The sequence below is a fragment of the Apus apus genome, chromosome 7, assembly GCF_020740795.1.
Source record: "Apus apus isolate bApuApu2 chromosome 7, bApuApu2.pri.cur, whole genome shotgun sequence".
Classification (NCBI taxonomy): domain Eukaryota; kingdom Metazoa; phylum Chordata; class Aves; order Apodiformes; family Apodidae; genus Apus; species Apus apus.
In genome coordinates, this window is record NC_067288.1 from 9976660 (window position 1) to 10000000 (window position 23341).

At 38.2% G+C, this 23341-nt stretch overlaps 1 protein-coding gene across 2 annotated transcripts; it reads left to right on the forward strand.

The window, feature by feature from the left end:
- Position 1: 1 nt before the first annotated feature.
- On the forward strand, positions 2 to 22590 carry SLC25A24 (solute carrier family 25 member 24). 2 transcript variants are annotated; one of them, XM_051625312.1, is made up of 10 exons: positions 4 to 277; positions 10752 to 10878; positions 11392 to 11479; positions 11913 to 12024; positions 14604 to 14762; positions 15097 to 15249; positions 16389 to 16496; positions 18071 to 18238; positions 19365 to 19515; positions 20164 to 22590. In XM_051625312.1, exons 1-10 carry the CDS (start codon positions 92 to 94, stop codon positions 20340 to 20342), a joined length of 1431 nt encoding a protein of 476 aa, XP_051481272.1. In that variant the 5' UTR covers positions 4 to 91; the 3' UTR covers positions 20343 to 22590. The 2 variants fall into 2 exon arrangements, with proteins under 2 accessions (XP_051481273.1, XP_051481272.1); XM_051625313.1 differs by lacking the exon at positions 16389 to 16496 and having other exon boundaries at positions 2 to 277.
- Positions 22591 to 23341: the final 751 nt, after the last annotated feature.

Genomic DNA, 23341 nt, shown 5'->3' on the forward strand with positions numbered 1-23341 from the left:
GCAGCCGCGCAGGCGGTTCCTGCCGTCCGCGCCCAGCCCGGGGGAGCCGAGGGGCGAGTGTGTCCCGCTGTCCGTCCCGCACAGCCCCGCCATGTTCCAGTTCCTGCGAGGCTTCGCTTTGCCGGTGGCTGCCTGCGACGGGAACAGGGATGGCGACTCCCGGTACGCTAATCTCTTCAGGAAGCTGGACCTCAACGAGGATGGGAAGGTGGATATCGCCGAGCTCCAAACGGGCCTCCAGGCCATGGGCATCCCCCTGGGAAAAGAAGCGGAGGAGGTAAGGGCGGGCCGGGGGCGCGGCGGCGGCCCTTCCCCGCTGTTCGGCGGCTTCATTCCGGAGCTGCCTCCCGGGGGAGCAGCCACAACCGACTGGCCTCTCACCAGCCCCGCGGCCTGGCCGCTCCAGCCCGCCGGGAGGGGCGGCTGCCCGGCCGGGACCCGCCGCGCTGTTCCCGGAGCCGCGGCGGGCGCTGCTCCACACCCCGGAGGCGCGTCCGGCTCCGAGCCGCTCCGGCGCGCAGCTGCCGCGGGCCTGCCTTTCTCCTGGCCGGGAGGCCGTGCCTGCCCCAGGGGCTGCGCTGAACAGGCACGCCTTGTAACGGAGGGATCCCCAGTGCGAGCGCTGCTGGCAGCGCGGCTGCATCGCCGAGTGGGCACGGCCGCCTGTATTCATCATGGGTAGACCCTCGACTTCCTTTGACTCCTCCTTGTATGATACTTGATAGCATATTCTTCTTCCAGCGCGGTAAAAGATGGTAGTTTACAGCTTTTGACTGTCACTACGTGTTTTGCATGATATAAATTAGAGTAAACTTGGTTGAGGCAGCCGGTGAGTAAAGCTGTGTAACAGTAGGTTGTGGTATCAGACCTAGTTATTGAATCTAGGTTTCCATGAATTAAGGGACAGGGAAATGATTCTTCTTGGCATGGACTGTCTGATACCAAGGCCCTTCTATTTAAAAACGCACACTCTCTGCTGTGGGTTCTGCAGGGATTGGGTTGGAGTAATACATTCCTTTGTCCCTGTTACTAATGTTGTGACCTCACAAGTCAGTAAAATGGGAGTCATCAAGTGTTCCAGTGCAATGCTGAGTTAGAGTAACAAATCTGACCTGAACCTGTAAGAGAAACTTCTCTTTCCTAGCTGGTTTCAGTAATGCCTGCATAGGTTCAGTGAGGCTGAACAGGTACAGCTGAGGTCTGTGCTGGAGCTATTACGGTAGCAGTCCCATTCTTTGTTTCAGTATAAAGAATGATTAGATGGCATTCCACTGCCTTGCCTGTCTGTACTAGCTGTTTGCATGCACTCTGACAGAGTTTCAGGAAAGTGAACCTAAATTTTGACTGCAGTTATGTTTGGTCTATAAACTCAGCTGCAGTGGCCTTATACTAATCGTTGGACACGCTGCCAGTTCTTTCGCATGCTCTCATTATTTTGCCTCTACTTTACCTCTTTTTGGTATATTTAGTTCTCATATACTTACGGAGAAAGTAAGATTGATGAGTTGAATGATGCTTGTGTGAGACTATAAATGAAAGCATGTTTTCACTTCAACATTGCTTCTGGTCAAAATAATCTTTACAATAAATATATTTTGTGTTTTCAGTTTTTTGTATATAAAGGAGGGACAGTCTGGCCTGTTTGCTTATCCATGAGAGTTGTCAGTATAAAGAGCATGCTAGTTGTGAACTTAAGCCACATATTATAGACACATTGTTGAAAACCTGTTGTACCAGTTTGACTGTAACAATTTGGGGTTTTTACTTACATTGAACAACAGGGGAACAGGTGGCCAGTTAATTTCTTGGCATTTAATGAGTGGTCTTTCCCCACCATTCACTGGAAGCCCCAAGACACCAGTGACATGTTTCCTAAGTTTTGAGCAATTTAGGATTGACATTCCGAGTTTTTTCTCAAGAATGCTGTGATACCTCTCATTAACAGTATACATCTGTGTGTCAAACTATTATCAGTTACTACAAGATAAACTGGAAGTAAACCCATTAAATAGCTAGAGATAAGCTTGACATACCTGGATGTAGTAGAGAGGAGGAACTGGCTGCCTTAGTTGCTTGAGAAACACAGAGTAAACAAAACAAACCATGAGTCATGTTGCACATTTGAGAGGGGTGGAAGAGTTGTTGGAGTACACTGAAATTTCTATGTGCTCATTTTTTTAATCTTAATAGTGGGCATGGTTTGAATGAGGTTAATAACTAGACTTGTTATAGTAAGAGGGCTTCAGTAAGACTTGCCTCCAGCTTCTTTCCTCTCTTTATGTTGGTGATTTGCTTCCTGTGTTCTTTCTTGCAGCTTGAAGCTGCTTTCTCCCACTTCACTTCAAACTCTACAGTGATGTTTAATTCAGTACAACACCTTTTCATGACTTGGTAAAAAGGTATTTTATTAAGTCAAGTATTGAATCATCATCTTTATGATTGAAGAGGTAGAAGTAATCTCATAATTACTAGTAACTAATAAGTAAGGAAATGAGATGTGGAAATATTACACAACATGGCAAGGTGTTAGCTGCTGCACTGCTCAGCCCTGCCAACATAGTGGCACTGTGTGTGTATGGGGGCAGATCTTGGGACATGCTAAAGCAAAATAGGCTTTGGTGCCTCGTGGCGCTATTGCTACATTCTACATGCAGGTCTGGGTTAGGTTTCAGAAAATAGTCTTGCAGGGCAGGCTTCTGTGGCATGGGATGAAATCCACATACATGGGAGTGTTGGTCAGTGTGCTTCTGGGGGATGCAACTGGTTAAATCTTAGAAGGGACTGTGTGAATGTTACTGTGTTTCACTGCAAAATCAGCTGGTTCCTCTGCAGTCGTCATCTTCATGGTGTAAATTAGTATTGTCTCTTGAAATGTCCTCTCTAGAAGGAACATGCATGCCTTTAGAAGATAAAGAGCTGCTATCTATGTGAGTAATAGAGGACTAGTATGCTTGTTTTATTTCACATTTCATTAGTCATCTTGGCAGATTTATTAATGTTTAATGTATGATGAGACACTCTTTTAGGTCAAGTAACATTGTAGATATGAGAATTGATGTGAGACATACTGTAAGGTTTGGAGGTAGGTTGTGTGTTCATCTAAGGAATAATAATTTTTTTTCCTCTTAGCAGGACATAGTGTGGCAGAAGCTCCTCACTTTGTGTTCTCTTTGACCTGCCTCCTGTCAGTACCTGACAGACAAAAGTAAACCACTGGAAAATCCAAAATGTGTGCTGCTTTATAGAGGCTGCCAGAATGACACCTGTTTTATATTGTAATGTGTTACCCACCAGGAATGGCTAACTTTGCATAGCTTTTCAAAAGATGCCTGATATAATGTCAACACCTATGAAGGAATTTGGCATGGTGACAGTATCAAATGGTGCTTCACAAAAGACATGAGCAGTTATTGTATGGTCACTTTGTTTAGCAGAGTTGTCCAGCACAGACACAAAGTAGATGCTGGGATCAGATCTCAAATGATCTCATCCTGTGTCTTCAGAATGCTGTGAGTCTCGTAGGCGGGAGCACCATAAATGGTGCGAGTGGTTATATGAAGTACTATTTTTGTTCACCCTTTCCTTCTGTTGCAATCAATCCTTACAGTAAACCTGTAGGAGGCGACCCCCGTATTTCAAGCTTTACTTTGTGGTAGAACAGCCAAGCAGTCAGGTTCAGGTCCTATTTATACATTGAGTCCTGGAGCTAGGAGTAGAAAGATGTTATTGAAACAAATAACTACATTCTGGCAACAATGTAATGATCTTATATAAACTGACTGTCAGGTTTTGACATAAGTCCTTGGCTACATTAGGGTTCCTTAGATGAGGAAACAGTGGGATGAGACACCTCTCTGTGGTGGAAACAGGACTCAAGGAGACTAAATTCTCAGCAATCAGAATATGGTCTGTTTAGAGTAATCGACTGTGTTTATGAAAATTTTAGTTCAACGAAGTCTAAAAATACTCAGAACACTTGAAGTGTGTTGCTGCATTTAAACCAAAGAAAATCCAGAATTCTGTCAAGCATGGTAGGCCCCAGGACTGTGTCTGTCTGTCAGGGCCGCGTGTGTCAAGGCCGTGTCTCCCTGGGAGAAGGCGGGTGAGAACAGGGCCAGGTGTGCATTTTTTTGTTCCCTTCTGTGCTTTTCTCTGGACTCTAAAGCCTACAGCTAGATAGTGCTTCACAGCTTGAAATGTGTCATAGCTGTTCTTAGTCTCCAAAGCACATACTTATCTAATGACTGAGGTAAATATGCTCTTGAATATTTCTCCACTGTTTTATTAAGATTTTTGGGCTTTTCTTAATTTCAGTAACTTCCCTTACATGGCAAAATTAAAAGGCTAGTAGAGGAAGTTAACCGAACCCTCTTTGATGCTTTGTAGCTTGGCAAGAAACATACAAAAAGCACTACTTACTCCAGCAACTTCTTAGGAGAAACATGGGCGTTTTTGGTCAGATGATACTTACTCTTAAACTATTGTACATGCTGCACGGATTCACAGTCTTATAAGCTTCAGCACTTTAATGTCTGTGTGCCATTCTTCATGTGAAATGAAGCTTTCTCTCACCTTAGTAGTCTGCCCAAAACATGGTACTATAGATTTAGCATCGACAGGCTTCTCCAACTTTTTACCAAAACAGATGCCACGTGATTGTGGAAAACTCGAACTGCTTAGTTCCTTTGAACTTTGCTTTTCAGGTGTTATAATAATATCTGATTATGGGGATTTAACAGTGAAATACCACAAACATCTTCAGTGATATGTCTGACTTCAGTTGTAAGCAAACATGTAAGTCATATTTTCATTTCAATGTGTACAACTTCAGAAGCTTTTAACGGATACGTGCTGTAATCTCTAAGTCCCCATGTGAAAGAGCAAGATGAATCTTAAGTTTGTTTTCATAACACTTTGAACATCCAAGGAGATAAAGTGAATTTTTAAAATACTAACTTGATAGTTTTTTTCCTGAATGGAGACAAGGTACAGTGAATGATGAATTCTTCCTCTTGTTGCAAAGTGCAAGAATGCTAGGCACCATATATGGGCACCCCCACCCCTGGAGTACCTTTTAACTGCATGTTGGAATGCCTTGCTAAATCCCTTGAGACAGCAGGGTGTGCCAGGTAAACAAACAAGGTAAACTGGCAAATCTTTTCAGATAGCTGTAAGGAGGGCATTCAGAGTTTTCTTGTTTAATGGAAAAAAAATAATTCTACCAAGTATGTTCAAAGTAAAAAATACCAGTGTAACTTGCAAGGAATGATGAACGAAGGTAAAAGGGATACTTTGCATCTACCATTTATGCTGTTTCAGATTCTTGGAATCTAATTCATAGTTATGAGTTGAGAGAGTTTATCCAAGTCCAAAGGGAGCAGCTTCTGCAAGGCATACTGGAAAGCACGCTCATGACTTGCATCTCTTCCTTTTTAGGCTCATTTTACAGAGATTCTGTTACCTGAAATGAACCAGTGAGAAGAGTGCTGCTAAGCCTTTCCTGTTGCAGGGAAGAGCAGTGCAGGGGCAGCTCTGCAGCAGATAGCAACATCTCTGCTACTGCAAGGGGTACCAGTCTGCTCTGCTGGGTGGGGGGCTGTTAGTGTCTGTCTGTGGCAAGAGCCTGCTTGGCTACGGTTTACGTGTTGGCAGTGTCCTTTGGGAGGGAAGTGAATAAATATAAATGCAGTACTTGAACCAAGCTGGGAGATTTTTGGAGGAAGTACAAATTAGTCTTCTGCTCAAAATGCAGTGTTGTGGAATTTCTGGAGATTCAGTGGCAGTCAAGTTCATTAGTGTGTTATGTAGACTTGGTGGTTGGGATATAATGCTGTGTGGGGCATATCCTCGGGCCCTTTGCATTTGTGCTGGATTTATCTTCCATCTGATGCAGTTTGACAAGGCTGCCTTTAGCAATCTTTAGTACTGATTCTTGAGTTATCATTGTGTGTCATAAACGTGTTTAGTTTTGTCAGATTTAAATAGGAAAATGACAACTTAAGTTTCTAGCATTGTAGCGTATATATCCAGTAAAGAGAGAAAAGTTACATATACTTAAATTGTGACTTGATTTGTATTCTGGTAATATTACAGTCTATTAACTTGTAATTGTAGAATACTAAGCTGTATGAATGACTGGCACTAATTATTTTGGAGGTGAAGAGGGAAAGAATAGAAAAAAAGGAGGAGAAGGCAATGGCATGGTTAGTTTTACATATATAGTACTTACAGTTTTAAAAGAAAATGTGAAATGTCTGAATGGCCAAGGTCATGATGCTGCTCTTGCTGTGGTGCAGATGTTTTTTCTATGCAATATTTGTAGCTGTGCCCTTTGGAGCTCTAGTCACAGATTACAAACCAGTGAATAGTTAATTGCAGCAATTACATATATTTAACTGGATTTTGTGTCTGGTAAATAGTATGATAGGAAGCCAGAAGCACTCAGTAACTTAATGATGGATCACTTCCTTTTAAATATTCTTTACATGAATTAGCTGAAATAGCAAGCTAATGAATAGATAAGTGATAATTTGTACTGAGCAGCCTGCCTTTCATGCACATTTCAGTTTCATAACCAGAGCTGAAGGCTTATGCACAATACACAAATAATAATACTAAGAAATATAAAAATTGAACTGAATTGAAAAGTCTACATAAATGCATTAAGATTTCTAGTGTCTTGCATTCTCTATACATTGTAGCTATTAATGTGTTAAAGTTGATAACTTTGGCACAGGGTAATCTAATAATTTATCAGGCCACTTACAGGGCATCAGAATTTTTTAGGTATATTTAAAGCCTGTCTGTAGCTTTGATTTATTTATTTTTTTTCAACAGACCTGCTGGCTTAGGTTTCCACACCAAATACAGAGGTCTTCTGGAGGAGTAGGAATTCAACACTGTAACACTGTAACTGCTTTATGTAATACAGAAATTCAAAACCAAAATTCTTCTGTGTTTCTGTCTACTCAGGAGTCTTCAGATTGGTGTTGCCTTGCTGTGCAGGTGACTTTGAAAGCAGCTGTATTAACAAAATACACAGCAGAGAAAGAACAAAAGTAAAAAGTATCAGAATTTTTAAAAAAGAATATAAAAGAAAAAGGCAGGATTATCATGACCATATGTTCAGCACAGGAGCATTGTAGTCAATGTGTGTGAAGGCCCGTGGAATTAAAAGGAAAGTAATCTAAACCATCTTCCTATATCTATCAGTGATTAGCAGTTCTTTGCGTGGTCACCATTTAATTGTATCTAAAGAATTATCTTTATTGCTTGGAGTTAGTTTTTAGACAATGAGAATAGAAATGGCAGGTCTTGAAAAAAAATAATTTCCTTTTGGGAAAGGGGAGGTGATCCCACAGTAAGTTTGTAGCAAGAAATGGCAGGTTTTAAGAGGCAGGCACACTGAATATTGTTTCCTAGGACTTCCAAGTGAGGCCTGGCATCTAATTTGGTTCTTGCTCTATTGTTGTAAGCATGCCTATTTTAAAATGCATCCAGTTGTCCATCAGAGAAGTTGGTGAACTAGGAAATGGCACTGTGACAAGTGGTTGTAGCCATGCAAAATCTGGTAGTAGATTAAATGTAGAACAGCAGAGTTGGATTCTTTGTTGAACAGAAGTAAGGATTTAATGTTGGAACAGATTGCCTGGGGAGGCTGTGGAATCTCCATCCTTGGAGATGTCCTGTACAACATGAAGAAATTAGATCTAATTAAAAGTGCTTTGGGATGGGGTTGTGCTTGATGGCTTCCAGAGGTCCCTTCCATCCTGAATTATTATTTGGTGCTGTCAGTAGGCAGGTTGTACTCTGGAGTGAGTGTGACATAGAATCAATTAAGTTTCTTCCTGCTGACTCTGCCCATGGAGTATATAACATCCCATCGTGAAGTTTCTGACGTCCAAGGGGAAGGCAAGCTCCTTTCAGCATTTCTTCTAGTTTAAAAAACTTGCAAATTACTGGTTTAAATCTGAAACACACATGTTAATTTGTATGTTTCATAGACACTAAGATGTTTTTGCTTATGTTTTGTTCCCTGTTGCTTCTGTTCTGCACTGAGTGCCTGAAACTGGCTTGAAGTCTGGAAAATAACTAAAACAAAAGTGGGGAATGGAGAGTATGTTTCTGCTTATCCTTTTCTAGTTGATGCAATATAAAATCTGCTCATTTGGCAGATGAAATGAAAGGTACCCCCCTTCACACGCACTAATTGCCAGCTCTCTAAACTTCCCAGGAATTTTTTTTCTTTGGCTCATGCCATCCTCAGCAGTGAAGCTTTTGTAATGAGAATTCAGTTAAAGTTTTGTCACATCTGAGAGCCAGAAAAACACTTTCCTTGTTCTTAAGTTTTGTTTGCGTAGATAGCAGTAGGGAATACTAACAATTGGCATTGACTGGAGTTCACACCAGAGGTGTGTATCACTGCCACATAAATAAATTACCTCTTCTTACTAGATTGTGAGAGTCTAACAGGACATTTGGAGCCTGCCCTATGAGATGCCATGTATGGAGTACAAGCCAGATTGAAAGTGGAGTATATATGAGGGGGCACTCTTTTCTGCTAGAGTAATTTTTAATTGTGGTTTTGGATTTGGGTTTTTTTGTTTGGGGTGTTTTGGTTTTTTTTTGTTGTTTGGGTTTGTTTTTTTTAAATTATTCATCTATTACCCATTCTTAATGAGGCCTAATTCTTAATACTTTCTTAATTCAGGAATGCATCCGTAAACTTCAATAAAGAAACTATTTATTTCTTTATGGGAAATTCTGACCAGTCCTAACCTTATTGTCAAGGGCACAAAACTGAATTGATGACAATATTTTAGTTGACAGGTTATTACTAGAAACAACAGTCAAGCTGGACTTCTGCGTATACTAAGAATACTATTTTTCTAAGCTGATACTAAACACTTTTATTTGCATATACAGTAAATTGAGTTTATTTTACTGTGCACAGCTTGCTGTATTATGGGAGGGAAAGAATTTATTATTTCACTGTGGAGTACCACAAAATGTTCCTCCCTTTCATTGAGAAATTTATTATAATCTTGTGAATTTTGTGTTTTTTTAGATTAAACATAAAAGTACTTTTTCTAGTTGAAGGAAAGAAAAGACAAAGGAGGCAACATAAACGTGTCCAGATGTCTTAATTTTTTTTAGACCTGCAACACATCTGCCGAAGTTTTCAACTGTACGTTTAGTTTCTGTCAGCTAGAAATTGTTGGACTTAGGTCATTTGAGGACTTCTACTAATTACAGGCGAGTAAACAAAATGATTAAAACCAGATTTTGCAGATTAGAATAGCCATACAAATCTTTAGAGTCACGTTACTCAGAAACTACAGTTGTGCAAGGCAGGCTGCAAAATAGAAGATATTTGGAAGGATTTTTGGTGTATGCTTTATATGCACCCTGAAGTGCTCTGAAACCTACTGCAAATTATGAAGAGATTGTGCTGTCAGGTTGCTTTCCTGCCCATCTTGTAAGGAGTACTACCCCTCTAGGATTTCACACCTTGAGGGAAAGCACAGGGACTGATGCCCAAATGAAGACGTGAGGCATGGTTTCCCCTTAAATCTTGTGTTCTAGAGCAGGGGTTTGGTGTGGATTTCCCTGCCCCCACATCTTGCCAGAGGAGACAGCAGTGCTGTGGAAGTGCAAGAGCAGATGGAAGGTGGCTGTGGTGCTGTGGTGTGGGCCTTGCCTTGCCTCGCCTCTCCTGGGCCCCACTGCTCTCTCTGCAGCCCTCCCTGTGTGGAGCAGCCCTTGCTGTGGCATAAAGCCCAAGCTAATAAATCCCACAGACCTTGTTAGCCTGTGCTTTGCTCTTCTCAGTGCTTTGCCTGTGAAGGTATGCCTCAGCAGTTACAGGCTGATCCTTGGTGGGACTGCTGTAATTTCCCTTTTACAGAAAGTATGCTTTTCCCCAAAAGATGGCAAATTGTTCTGGCCTTTCGTTGTTGAAGTGTATGCCTAGGTTGTATTTCAGACTTGTTTCCTGCAGTGCAGGCAGTTGTATACCATGCATTCATCCTGTAGTTAATTTTACATGTAGATGTTTCTTATCTGCTGGACAGTTAGTAGAAAGCCATACAAAAATGGAAGATAACTGTGCTTCTCCTAGTTACACACCTGTTTTCATGTGTCTTAAGTTTTTGTCAGGGCTTCAGATGGAAGGAAAAAGCCCTGCCTTCTCAAAACCTGGGGTGTGGGAGTGCTAGTCAGGCAAGACATTTGTGTTTATTTTTTTTGTGAGCAGTTAAATAGTTGCTATTCGTATATTTTCTTTATAATTCATACATTCACTGGATTAAAAAGGATAGCTAAGACTATTTGTTTAATTTTACTGACATAGTAACAAATTTCCTGTATAACCAGGAAAGTCACAGGCTTAAAGCTGTTCTCTTTCATTACTTTTGTTCTGTTCTCCATCTTCTCCTCCACAAATTATTTTAAACCTGTAGGTGTAACTTGCCAGTGCTGGTAAGGAACCTTAAAATCTTGGGCTGGGAAAGTTGTGTAAATAATAAAGAATACTTTCTTAAATCTATATTTGTTGCTGAGTGTTTTATCTCTTTATGAAATACTGCGTATGTGTTAAAATTCTCAAAGTCTACCTCTGAGATGTATGCTTAGGTGTTTTCATGAAGTGACCAATGTGATGCTTTTTTTCTTAAAGTCAGGGCTGTGCTATGCTGCTGTGTTGTGACCTGCTGTAATTTGGAGAAGTCAAATGTTGAATTTTCTCTCAACAGAAAATTTTTAAAGCTGGAGATACTAACCAGGATGGACAGCTAGATTTTGAAGAATTTATGCAGTATCTTAAAGATCATGAGAAAAAGATGAAACTGGCATTCAAGAGTCTGGACAAAAACAATGATGGTATGCCTTGAGTTATTTATTTGTTCAAACATTGTTTGAAGAAAGAGTGCATTAGAAGTTACTTTCATTTATATTCCTTGTCTGAACTGGAGACAAAGTTGTGAATATGGAACCCCCAATTTTTTTCCTTAATAGGATCATAATTATAGTTTATTTATAGGTTGAAATAATAAATGATTATAGTATTTTTTCTTTTTATTCTGGGTCCGTTGATCTGGAGCTCTTTGTTCCCCAGACAGAGAAACTAAGTGGAAGTTTCTAAGTATCTGTAAAGACAAAATAGTTTTTAACTCACTGAATGTTTGCATCTCATTTGGTGGCATGATTGTAATGTGCTTACCTTTGCTCAGTCCATCTAGTAAATAATCAAAAAACATCATTTGTGTTTAAATTGATTTTAAATTATCTTTGCTATTATGTAGGTGTTACAATGGACCTTGGTGAGCTCTGAGGTTATAAGTGTATGAAGCTCCATGTTTTAAATATGTAACATCTTTCTTTGAATGTTTCAAGGAAAAATTGAAGCATCGGAAGTTGTCCAGTCCCTCAAGATACTGGGTATCAGCATTTCAGAAAAACAGGCAGAAAAGATCCTGCAAAGGTCAGGAATTGCTATTTCTTAGGGTATTTTAAGCTTCTTTGTATTGTTAATTATTATATTTTTTAAATTCAGAGAACATGATAAATGGGATTATAACTTAGAAAGGTATAGGAATTCTCATATACTCCATCTGTTCTGGGGTGATAGTAAGTCTGCTCGCTATTTGAGCATCTGATTCTGTGAGGAGAATGTTATCTCATTTCCCTGCAAATGCTGTTGATAGAATGAAACATTATATTGTTTTTAAATGGAATGTGCCAGATACATTTGTATAACAAAAGCATGGTATTGAAAAGCCATGGCAGATTTAGACTTGAATTTACAGTCGGTTGTCACTGCTGAGATGGCCAATATATAAAAAAGAAAAAAAGACAACAAAACATAACATCCCCCCACCCCTGATATTTCCTTATATATTTGAGTTTCTTTTCAGTATTGATGCTGATGGGACAATGACAGTAGACTGGAATGAGTGGAGAGATCATTTTATGTTTAACCCAGCTGCGGACATTGAGGAAATAATTCGATATTGGAAACATTCCACTGTAAGTTCAACTCTTATTTTAACTTTGTGCAGCTCTTAAATTCATCTCTGCTGGGTTAGTTGGCAGCATAACAGCTTCACAGTTGTGTTTCAAGCATACCTGTATTTGATTGTTTGGTTTTCCTTTTCACTGTGTGCTCTTCCATTTACAAACAGCGTAGCATGATGTGAGTTTCTTCTGAACAAAGAACTTAATCTAAACTTTACCAATTATTATCACTAATTCTTGGAAAGGAATCTTTTTCTTCATGTGGAGATATTCCACAGGAAGATAATAACCACAGTATTAAATATTATACACGACAGTATTTTTTCGTGTTCAGTGCTTTTGATGTGTTGAAACAAATTATAGAAACATTTTAACTGTTTCTTACATAGAAGTTAGTTCAGTATTTGCATTTATATAGAAATATTATAATAAAGTCATCAGTGTCATTAGTGATTTTCTGTGCACACTCTTGGGCTATACAATTTAATTTAAGAATGAAATAATACACAGCAATAGGCTATCCACTGTATAGATAATTGTTCAAGTTACTATTAACTGGAGCTCTTGCCATCTCAGTGACTGACTTTTAAGAATATAAAATAAGGTAAGTAAACTAATAGTAATCCTGTTTTCTAAATAACCTTCCTGGAGATTATTGGAATGATCCATAAAGTTAGGTAAACACACATTTCTTTTACTATAGTGAGACTATTTATATTTTCAGACATTAGTCAGCATTTCCATAATAAAAAACAGATCTGAAAGCTGAATGTTTCATTCTGTACGGTGTCAATTCAGAAATGCTTGCCAAAAGGGCAAGATCTCTGCTGAAGGAAAACACTTGAAGCACTGTTATAAGTTCAGATAGTCCTGGTCCCAGCTTACTTTGTGGAAAAAACCCCCTTGGTTCTAATAAAATGCTTTGTATTACTATTATTAAACAGAAATTTTATATTTTTAAAATTATGGAATGTCATTGGTTGCCCCCAAGAAGAAATTTTTGAAGTCTGTTATGATCTTCCAGTGTTGCAGTCAGCTGATGACGCAGTTATCACAACAAGCAAGACCCAGCTATATGGCAACGCAGCTGGTGTTTCAGATAAGAGCAGATGTGGGACCTTACATGCCTGGTTGGCATTGACAGCTCTTCCAATTCTGTTTTTATTGTGAGATTGCTGTCAGACTCTTCCAAACAGCTGCATTGATATAGAATTACTATGAGTTGGTAGCTGAGGACTTTCTGTTATAAACATCCTTGAATTTTTTTTTGTAGTTGTTCAAGGCTTGGTAGACACAAGGTTTAAACCCTGATAGATATGTGTGTATCTCTAAGAAGGCTGAATTTGTATTTTGAGAGTTATGATTGACCTTTTGATAATTTTATGTAGTTGAGCAACTGATCACACCTTACTTAGAAACCATGAATTTCAGAAAGATGAAAGGATTTTTCAAGCAATCTGTTCTAAGTTCAATATCCAGAATAGCTGGTGCTTTTCCTGCTTGTCCAGTGGCTGTATCTGTGATCTGCATCCTGCAATTCTTGTGTTCCAAGTCTACTTAACAGAAAGGGTCGGCAGCGTAAATAGGGAGGTAGTGTCTACAATTAAAATCAACAGTAGCTAAAATTAAAAAGTTCATCAGTTAACATGCTTTCTGGCCAGTACTTATCAGTTACTAAAACATTCTTGCTCCTTTATAGTTCTAATTTGTGCATAATATTGGCTTTGCATTATCTACAGTTTGTTGGTTTTTTCCTCATATCATGGTTATAAATTACATGAAGAACAGAGACTGTTTAAATGATATGTGAGATTCCATAGTCTTACATTTTGTACAGCTTTATCACTAAAGCCTATAGTTATGTTCTTTGATCAGATTGAATGGTAATACAAACATGCATGCCTTCATGAAATTTCAAGCTTTAATCACTGAAAAAAGTCATCTGTCTTTTGGTGTAACTGATTATAAGAAAATTTGTAAAGCATTAGTCAAACTTGTCATTTTGTAAATTAATACACAACAGTTACCAGAAACAGAATATTCTGATTTATTAGCTATAAAAATGCTACTTTAAATGGCTGTTGGGGGTGGGGGGAGAAACAAGGGAATGAGAAGTCACACATGTGTGATAAATTACCATGAGAGAGAAATCTCCTGTTAGCATCCCTAGGAGATTACCAGACTAATCCCAGGAGGCTGTCCAGTGAAAGGTTAGCTGCAGCATATAAGTGTGTGAGCTTTAGTGCTGACTGTAAACATCTCTCTGATCATGAAAAAATGTCTGTTTGGGCCACACTCAAGGCAGAACTTTGCCATAATTTTTAATGATGACAGCGCAGTCTTTGAAATGGTGCGTCTGTGGTGTTTCTTTTCAATATCTATGTAGAATTCATTAGAAGTTGCTGTTCATTGAGTAAATTAGCAATCCATAGCAAGTTAATGATAGAATGGGAGTTAGACTTTTTTTTTTAAACTAGCATTTTATTTACATGTTCTTAGGTGAAAGGTTAATTTGTAATTAGAACTGTGGATAAAATTGAGGTGATGGAATGAAATAGTTATTTGCACATCTTGGCTTTGGATTCTAATAGGTGCTGGATATAGGAGACAGTTTGACTGTTCCAGATGAGTTCACAGAGGAAGAGAAAAAAAGTGGACAATGGTGGAAACAGCTGCTGGCAGGAGGAGTGGCTGGTGCTGTGTCTCGAACAGGTACAGCACCATTAGATCGCCTTAAAGTGATGATGCAGGTAGGTGCAATGTTCAAGAACTTCTTAGTTTTCTAGTGTACTATTTCAGTTTTTACAGAGCTGTCATGAAAAACTGATGGTCAAATAAAATATCTAAATTCTGAAGATCTAGTTATGTTTTGACAATATTAATGTTTTGCATTCATTGAAGTTGTGGTTTCCATAATCACATTGACAAAAATGTGGATAAGATATTCTACTACTTGTGCCCCTAAGAGTTTTTTCAATAATGGATGTTTGTTAGTTGTTATATTGAAGCAATTTAATATGTGAGTGATGAGTTTTACAATCTAGTCAGAGCAATGTTCTTTAATGTGACTTTCATTTATTTTAGGTTCATGGTTCAAAATCAAACAAAATGAATATAGCCAGTGGTTTTAAGCAAATGTTGAAAGAAGGTGGTGTCCGATCCCTCTGGAGGGGAAATGGTGTAAATGTTGTGAAAATAGCTCCTGAAACAGCTATTAAGTTCTGGGCATATGAACAGGTAGGTCAGTAAATAAGGAATTAAAATTATGGTATAAGAAATACTGTATCACTCTCACTGTTCATTATTTGCATGGCTGTATTATATATGAGTCCTTATTGTAGAGTTTGTCACAGGAATTCAAAGTGACTTTCAGATTTTAAATAGTCTATTTGTTCTATTAATAGAATACTTGGTAATAGGCAGATTTTGCCTTATAAGCAGTGTAAGTACACTGAATCTGTTACAGATTTTAAACCATCTTCCAGTCTTCATAGCTTTATATGGCGTACTGCATTCATACCCAGTTTGTTGATTTGAAGTGACAACCAAAAACTTAGCCCGCTATGCTGACTGAATTTAGGTAGGGTTCTTTTTAAGTCAAATATGGTGCTATGTAGGATGCCCTCATCCTGGATTTTAGAGTTATATTTACCCCTGAATCAGCTTTAAGCATCATATTAAGGCCTAATCCTCCTTTGGAAAATGAACTTCTGCTCTGGTGTAGTTAAATGATCTTTTGTTTTTCTTCTGTGGGACTTGCTAGTGCCTCAAGTAAGACTAAATGAACATATTCCACATAATCTGTATAACTATGAAATACAAGGAACACAAAAGTAAACTTTGAGATATTTTAATACTGAATGGCAGATTTTGGTGCCACAGAGTAGCTGAGCACATTGTTCTGTACTCTTGCTCTGCCTTTCAGGAACTGATGGCACATTGTTGCATCATGATGTCTCTGTCTTGAATGACCAAGTAGTTACAGCTCTGGAAGTGTCTCCGTTAACATCCTAGTTGATCTTCCATTCTTTGATGGGAGAACTGGATCTGCAAAGGAGTTGGTTTCCTCTTTGTTATTTAGTGACTGTAGTGCACAGAGCACACTTGTGTTGGATGTTTGTAGAATACCTGAGAGTACTGAAGGGTAGCTGAGGTGTCTGAAGGATTTTTTCAGGTGGGAATATTGTGTTCTTGATAATCTTTGTCCAGAGTTGCAGTGAGTATAGTTCTAAATTTGTTGGGTTAGTAGATCTGACTGTAGACATGAAAAAGCGCGTACAGCTTGAAAAGAGATTTTATGCTGTACTCCTGCCTCTCCTAATAACTCTTGCCTCTCCTAAAAAGCGCATATTGTTTATTTTGTTTTAACTATACAGTATAAGAAGATACTCACTAAGGATGATGGGAATTTAGGCACCGTTGAAAGATTTGTATCTGGTTCTTTGGCAGGAGCAACAGCACAAACTTCCATTTATCCCATGGAGGTAAGAAGCAGAGAATCTGCTTCCACTGGAGATGCTGCCAAGTGTCCTGTTCATTTCCAAAGTAAAACTCATTTTGTTCTTCAAAGTACTCTAGGAATTCCTCTGTATTTCTATATACTAATGTATTTTTACTTAGTTTGTATTTTACTTCCTTTCAGCATTTCATTACTTGGCATTTTAGACTATACTGATTGATACTTGTAATTTTTAGGTGTATTTAGCTGTCTCATATTTTGTAAAGCAATTTTAAAATAAAATCTAGTTCACAGAAAAAAAATTTCCAAGAACACATTTAAAACTAATTACCTATTTAAGCTACTTTGTAAATCTGGCATATGTTTTTTCCCCCACTGTGTATGTAAGCAAGGTCTGTAGCAGAACTGGTAAAGTTCTGTTGTCTTGTGCCTGGGAGCTGGGTCTGATTAGGAGATCAGTGTGGAGGGAGAACAAAACAGCTACAGTTGAGGCTGAATGGATTAACTGCTCTTTCCTCTGCAGGTCATGCTTCTATGTGGTACTACATCTGTTGCAATTATTAACTGCTCTAGGGTAGCTATTTCACATACCATATAATACTAACAAGATTTGAAAGTAATAGAAAAGGTAACCTAAATAGGTTTTGCATACGGAGAAGTGTCTGTAGGAGTAGAACTTAGCTGTTTTTCTTTTCATTGGTGACAGTGATAACGATCCTTTAAAATACATCCTTGCTGTTAGAGCCACTGAATCACAGCTAGCCTGTGTACAGAGATGGGTCGAGTTATTTTATAACTGAAAATGTTTTATGCAATAACTGAAATGATGTAGATCATCTGGATTGCATTGATCAATGGAGACAGGTGAACTAATCTACAATAAAATGCTCTTATCTTCCTAACAAAGTTATAATACTATCCTATATGTGTTTTTTAGGGTGTTTCTAAGTAAAAGAGAAAAGCAAAGTGCCAGCAAACTCCTGAGGAAGCTGCAGTCTAATGAGGCTTTAAAGTAGGCCAGATTCTTGCTCAGGAAATTTCCTCTGTGGATTCTTTTGGATACTCTTATTAATTTTTGTCTGAAGATGCTGTATAGACTTACTTGCATTATTAATCAAATGCTGGGTTTCAGTAGTTGGACACAGTATTTATATCCCTTAACTACCTCTCAAAGTGTTGTGCTTTTTGAAAGATTATTTTCTTAATATGCTTTGCTCTTCCCAGAAGTGTGATGTACTAGTATGTTAATGATCTGACTTCTGTAACTACTGTTTCTATTACATAGTGCCCGTGCTGTTGCCTTCAAGTTGTTAAAAAAACCTGCTTGTTTTAATCACGAAAAGAAAGCTAAAGTGTAATTTTAAAAGTCTGATACTTTGTAAGCTAGTCTATGATAGTGTGTGCAACTCAGCCCTAATGATAAACCTGAAGAAGCCTACAGCTAACAAAGCCTTAACAGTAGCTATCACAGGAGCTCTGAAGTACCAAAATGCAGAGCAGTTCCAGCTGTTTGAATAAGTAGAGTTTGTGTTTTCCTGTGTTTATAAAATACATTACTGAATAGGTATATAACTAAGACTACTGTTTTCTCTCCTTTAGGTTTTAAAGACCAGACTGGCTGTGGGAAAAACGGGGCAATATTCTGGGATGTTTGACTGTGCTAAGAAGATCTTAAAAAGAGAAGGTGTAAAGGCTTTCTACAAAGGCTATATTCCTAATATTCTGGGTATAATTCCTTATGCTGGCATTGACCTTGCTGTTTATGAGGTGAGTTTAGATGACTGAATGCATGTTGCTTTTATTAGTTAATTTACAAGAAGGATAAATATCCTCTAGAATACACCTGCATCATTATTTCTATTTGTAATATGCTTGTAATACTACAGTTGCCTTCTATTTAAAGTAGATAAATGAGAATTTCCAGTAATCTTATTAGACTTTAATAGTTTTCTTTGCTTGCTCCTCCTGGAGGAGTGTCTGTGCTCATGTGTCCCAACAGATCCAAACAAGAAATACACTCAAAAGGCATGATTATATACACCATGGCAATACAACATGCTGGCAAACTTTAGTAGCTCTGTTGGACAGGAACGTATTTATTCCATAGCAAATACAGATCTCAAAAACCTGATTATACTCATATGTTATCTATCCTGCATGTATGATACTTAAGATTTTTTTTTGCATTTTCTCTGATTTATAGTTGAATTATAGTAACCTCAATTCCTTCTGCATCCATGCATGTCACCAGAATTTTGTGGCTGACAGAGCTGTTGTGAAGAGTTTCAAACACATCTCTTTCCTTTCAAGAGGAACTGGTACCTCTTTCATTCATCAGCAACAATTATAATATTTTATTTACTTTAGATGCTAAGTGTTGCTTTAAAGTGTATCAAGTAACTCAGATGCACAGACTAAATTTTTCTGTAGTCTAGACAAATTTTTTGGTGACACTGCAGGAGTAATCAGCGGAGTTGCTTGAGCAAATGTGGTCAAAGGAGTATGGAAGTTCTTTTCTACAGTTTGTATCCTTTCTTCTGCATGAGGTGACATGCACAACTGTGTGAGCTTTTGTTGCATGCTGTGGAGTGCCAAGTTGTGTACCTCTCTTTTTCCCCAAAACAGTATTAACAGCTTTAGGAAAAGGGCACTGTGTCTCATGCTGAATCTTTTAAGGACTTATCTTCTAGGCATCAACTATTGCAGTCTGGTTCAAGTCCTTACCTGTGTGCAGAGGTGTTTACCTGTGCACTTCAAGAGTAAGTGAGTAGGACTGGTGTAGTGAGATGTGTGCTCTTCAGGACTGAGCACCTAAGCTTTGTTATGAAGGAAGATACATTTGTCTACTTAGTTGAATGCAGATATCTTAATATTTCATTTTATATCTTGGCAGCTCTTAAAGAGTACCTGGCTAGAACACTATGCATCAAGCTCTGCAAACCCAGGTGTTTTTGTGTTGTTGGGATGTGGTACTGTTTCCAGCACATGTGGGCAGTTAGCCAGTTACCCTCTTGCTCTTATCAGAACACGCATGCAGGCTCAAGGTGAGTCCTGTTGTACTGAAAATGTTTGTGTGATCACATCAAAATTGTATCCTTTTTATAGCTGTAGCAGAGATAGGGGAATAAAAAAAGAAACAACTTGGAAAACAAAAAGCTGATCTGGAAAATTCTTCTTAGTGTTGGTCCATTCTCCCTATTAACCCTCAATATTGTTCTTCATTATGCTTGATTCAAATGTAACAGACACTAGTGCTCTGTGTGCTCTCTGGGAGCTGCATTCCCTACAAGACTACCAGGCATAGAGCTCCTGTCATAGTCTGGGTGCACTGAAATATAGAATGTTTCCTAAATTTTAGAGGAAAAATGAAAGGACTTGCATCATCCTGTGCAGGTAGACAGAAATGTTTGCTCTGGAGGACATTTAATAAAAACAGTTTCATAGCTGACATTTGTGCACAGACTTAAAGAGGAGTCTAGCTTTCTGAAGCAATGTAAGTGGATAATGCTTTTCAGTGGGATTTAGACATGTGGCTACCTCAACTGTCTGGGATTAAAGAGACTCTCTGTGAGGACCTGAGGTTTAATCAATGGCCCTAGAGGTGATAGTAAGTTCACCACACAGGTGTTTTAATACTTAAGAATTTTAATATTACTAGAACTGTTGTATAACACATTATCTTTTTGTTCTAGCCTCAGTGGAAGGAGCTCCACAGCTAAATATGGTCAGTCTCTTTCAAAGAATTATTGCTACAGAGGGAATCAGAGGACTTTATAGGGGCATAGCCCCTAATTTTATGAAGGTGCTTCCAGCTGTCAGCATCAGCTATGTTGTATATGAAAAAATGAAGCAGAATTTGGGAATAGCATGAATTAAAGGAAAAAGGTGAGATGCTTCTGTTGTTGTTGGAAACACCAGAACAAAAAATATTTCTCAAGCGATCTGCTCTCACAATTAGAGACAGATCTTTGTGGAGAGATGCTGCAACTTCTACTTTTGCCCTCAAGCGGGAAGAAACTTTCTTAAATTCTATATCACCATTTCTAAACAGATATCTATATTGCACTTTAAAATGTCACAGTTTAAAAAAAAAATCAAGAAACTGTCCTTAAATCAACAGTATGATTTTAGTCTTGGCGCTTTTTTGTATTTGTCTTCTCTAAATGTGTATTTGGCTTGGATCAAACCAAAGGTAGGAGAAGTTTATACTGCCTTGATACTGAATAAATGAAAGTGACTTTTTGTTTTGTCACGCTGCCTATACTGAAGCAATTTACAGGCAACATTTTGCACACCTAGAAGTAAGCACTTACTATTATTTTTTAAGACTTAAGTTTGTAGAAAGTAGGATCTTACATACAGACAAGGGTGGAGTAACACATTAAATTCTTAGACAATCACCTTTATCTTCAGGCTAACTTATTATTTAAAGAATAAATGCCTGAGAAACTGCTGTTCCGTGGTATTGGAATACCTCAAAAGGATTTACATGGTATTTTTGTAATACAGTTAGTGTTTTTTGTAACTTGCTTCACTGGATGTGCTTTTCATTGCACTGGTAAATGCTAGCACCATTGGCCAGGACAAGTTTTGGGTTACAGCTGCACGTTTTATAGGATCATAATATACAGGAACAAAAAAAGCTTGATTACTTGATCCATTCCATACAAGTGCAAGTTACTGTTTAAAAATGAGGTGGAGGATCCAGTATCAAGCTGATAGCAATTACAGTAGAGCCGACAGAGCACATCATAGCTGCCTTGGGGAGAGATGCTTCTCATTTTTGTCTTCCTACTCTTTTCCTTTATTCTGAGGGCTACAGTCCACTGTGAGCTTTCAGCCAATAGAGGATTGCATTATTATGTAAAGTTTTTACAGATTGTCATGGGAGATAAATCCTCTTTCCCTCACAGCCTTCTATGTACGCTGGCTGTGTGTGTGAAACTTGGAGAGTAAAATACTGAAGCATTTTGTCCAAGGGACCAAATGGGACTGCTAATCTCAGATGCCCATCAGATTGATATTAATGAAGCAAGCAAAACATGCATGCAGAACTTGTTAGGGCTTGAAAAACAGCTCTTCCTCAAAAACCAAAGCAGAACTTGTTCAGTGTAGAAAGTAGGTATTTCCATATACAAGCACTTCCAAAGTGACTTCCTTTTTCATGGGGGGATGGGGTGGAGGAGGTGCTGCTGCTGCACTGCAGTTGCCTTCAGGCCTGAACCTTGAAACAGAGTAATAATTATTGCCAATCTCATTTGATACACTTTTTCTGCTTTCTGCAATGTGTGGTGTCTTAATCTTTGTAAATTTGGAATTATATTTATAGTTATCTTGACCTTCTAAAAGCAACTGCTCTTAGACCACTTCCTGAAAATGGATTACTGAAGGAAGAACTTAGTTCCTGTTAGGTCATTAAGGGTCTCTCTTTTTTATTATATTTTTTTTTTCTTAAAAAAAACCAACAAAACACAACAAAAAAGCAAGCAAACATGATTAACTGTCTGAACCTCCCTTGTTCCACATACAGAAGATTATTTGGGCTATATTTTTTGAACAGCAATCAGATGTGAATTTGTGTTCTGTACTTCCATAAGCTGATATATAACAATGCCATAAAATTTGTATTAAAAAAATCTTGTTTTATCAGATTTCAGAAAATGGCAGGTTGGGCTGTGTCTTTTGGCTTTCAGTTTAGGGAAGCTTTGGACTTTGCAGTTTTTTAAAAACAAAAAGTCATTCTATCCAAATCATCTATATGTAAAATGCCTTTCTGATGTGAATGCTTCTTGGTTCTGCCAACTCTCTTGTATCTTTCTGTGATTTGAGAAATCAGTTCCCAATTGTTTTGACTGTGACCAATGAGCGTGTGTGTGATGTGAAGATGACTTGAGCACTGTCTGTCTTCCAGACTTGCTCCATTTTGTTTATAGTGTGCAAGTGCCATTGTGAGTATTGACAATTGTTTTCAAATTTTGAATAGATAGGGTCTTTCAAATTTAATTTCACATTGTGCCTCTATGATGACTCTGTTCAATTGTGTAATCTTTGTCTCTTAAACATGTTTACCATTCTAGCTCTATTAAACTACCAGTTTCTAATAAATGTTTGTTTCCTTATCTGGCTGGAGTGTGATGATGTTTTTATCATGGCCTGATGGACAGATGACACTTCCTTATTGTACTGTATGCATAATACTCAATACAAAAATTAAGGTAATTTATCTAACATTGAGACTAGCCTATGCTTTGCTGTTACATTGATATTTGAAAACATAGTTTGAGATTAGTCAGTGGTCATGCTGTTTAAAACTCTAGGTGCCTTGTCACTTAGTGGGAGATAACAATTAATGTTTGTCCTTGTCCATTGAACAGTATTACACCATGATTTGCTTCTGCATATACTGTGTGACAGAATTTTTAAGGACAAGTATATTTGCTAGTGGTCTTAATGTTTATCTTGCTTTGATGTTAATCTTACTTGTTAGTCAAAGGATTAATATAAAATCTTTTCAAGGTAATTGACTTAATTTACTATGCATGTGTATCATGGCTATCTGACTAAAAGCATATGCAATAGCCAGCTTGGACAACCCCTTACGGGTTTTTCACATAAATCCTTGAAATGTTTAAAGTAATTATAAACAAATTAAGGAGGCTTTTAAAAACTGATTTCTGCAAATGCAGTTCTTGTAACATAGAATTTAGAAATTTCCTTTTAAATAACAAGAGGTAGATGCTCAGTGTGTGATTCCTAATTAAATGAACAATCATATTCAATTCTGCTTGAGGCAAGGATGATTTTAAACTGGAAATTCTTGGCAATTGGAAAGTCTGGGCTGTGAATGATCTCCCTCACAGTGAGCAAGTG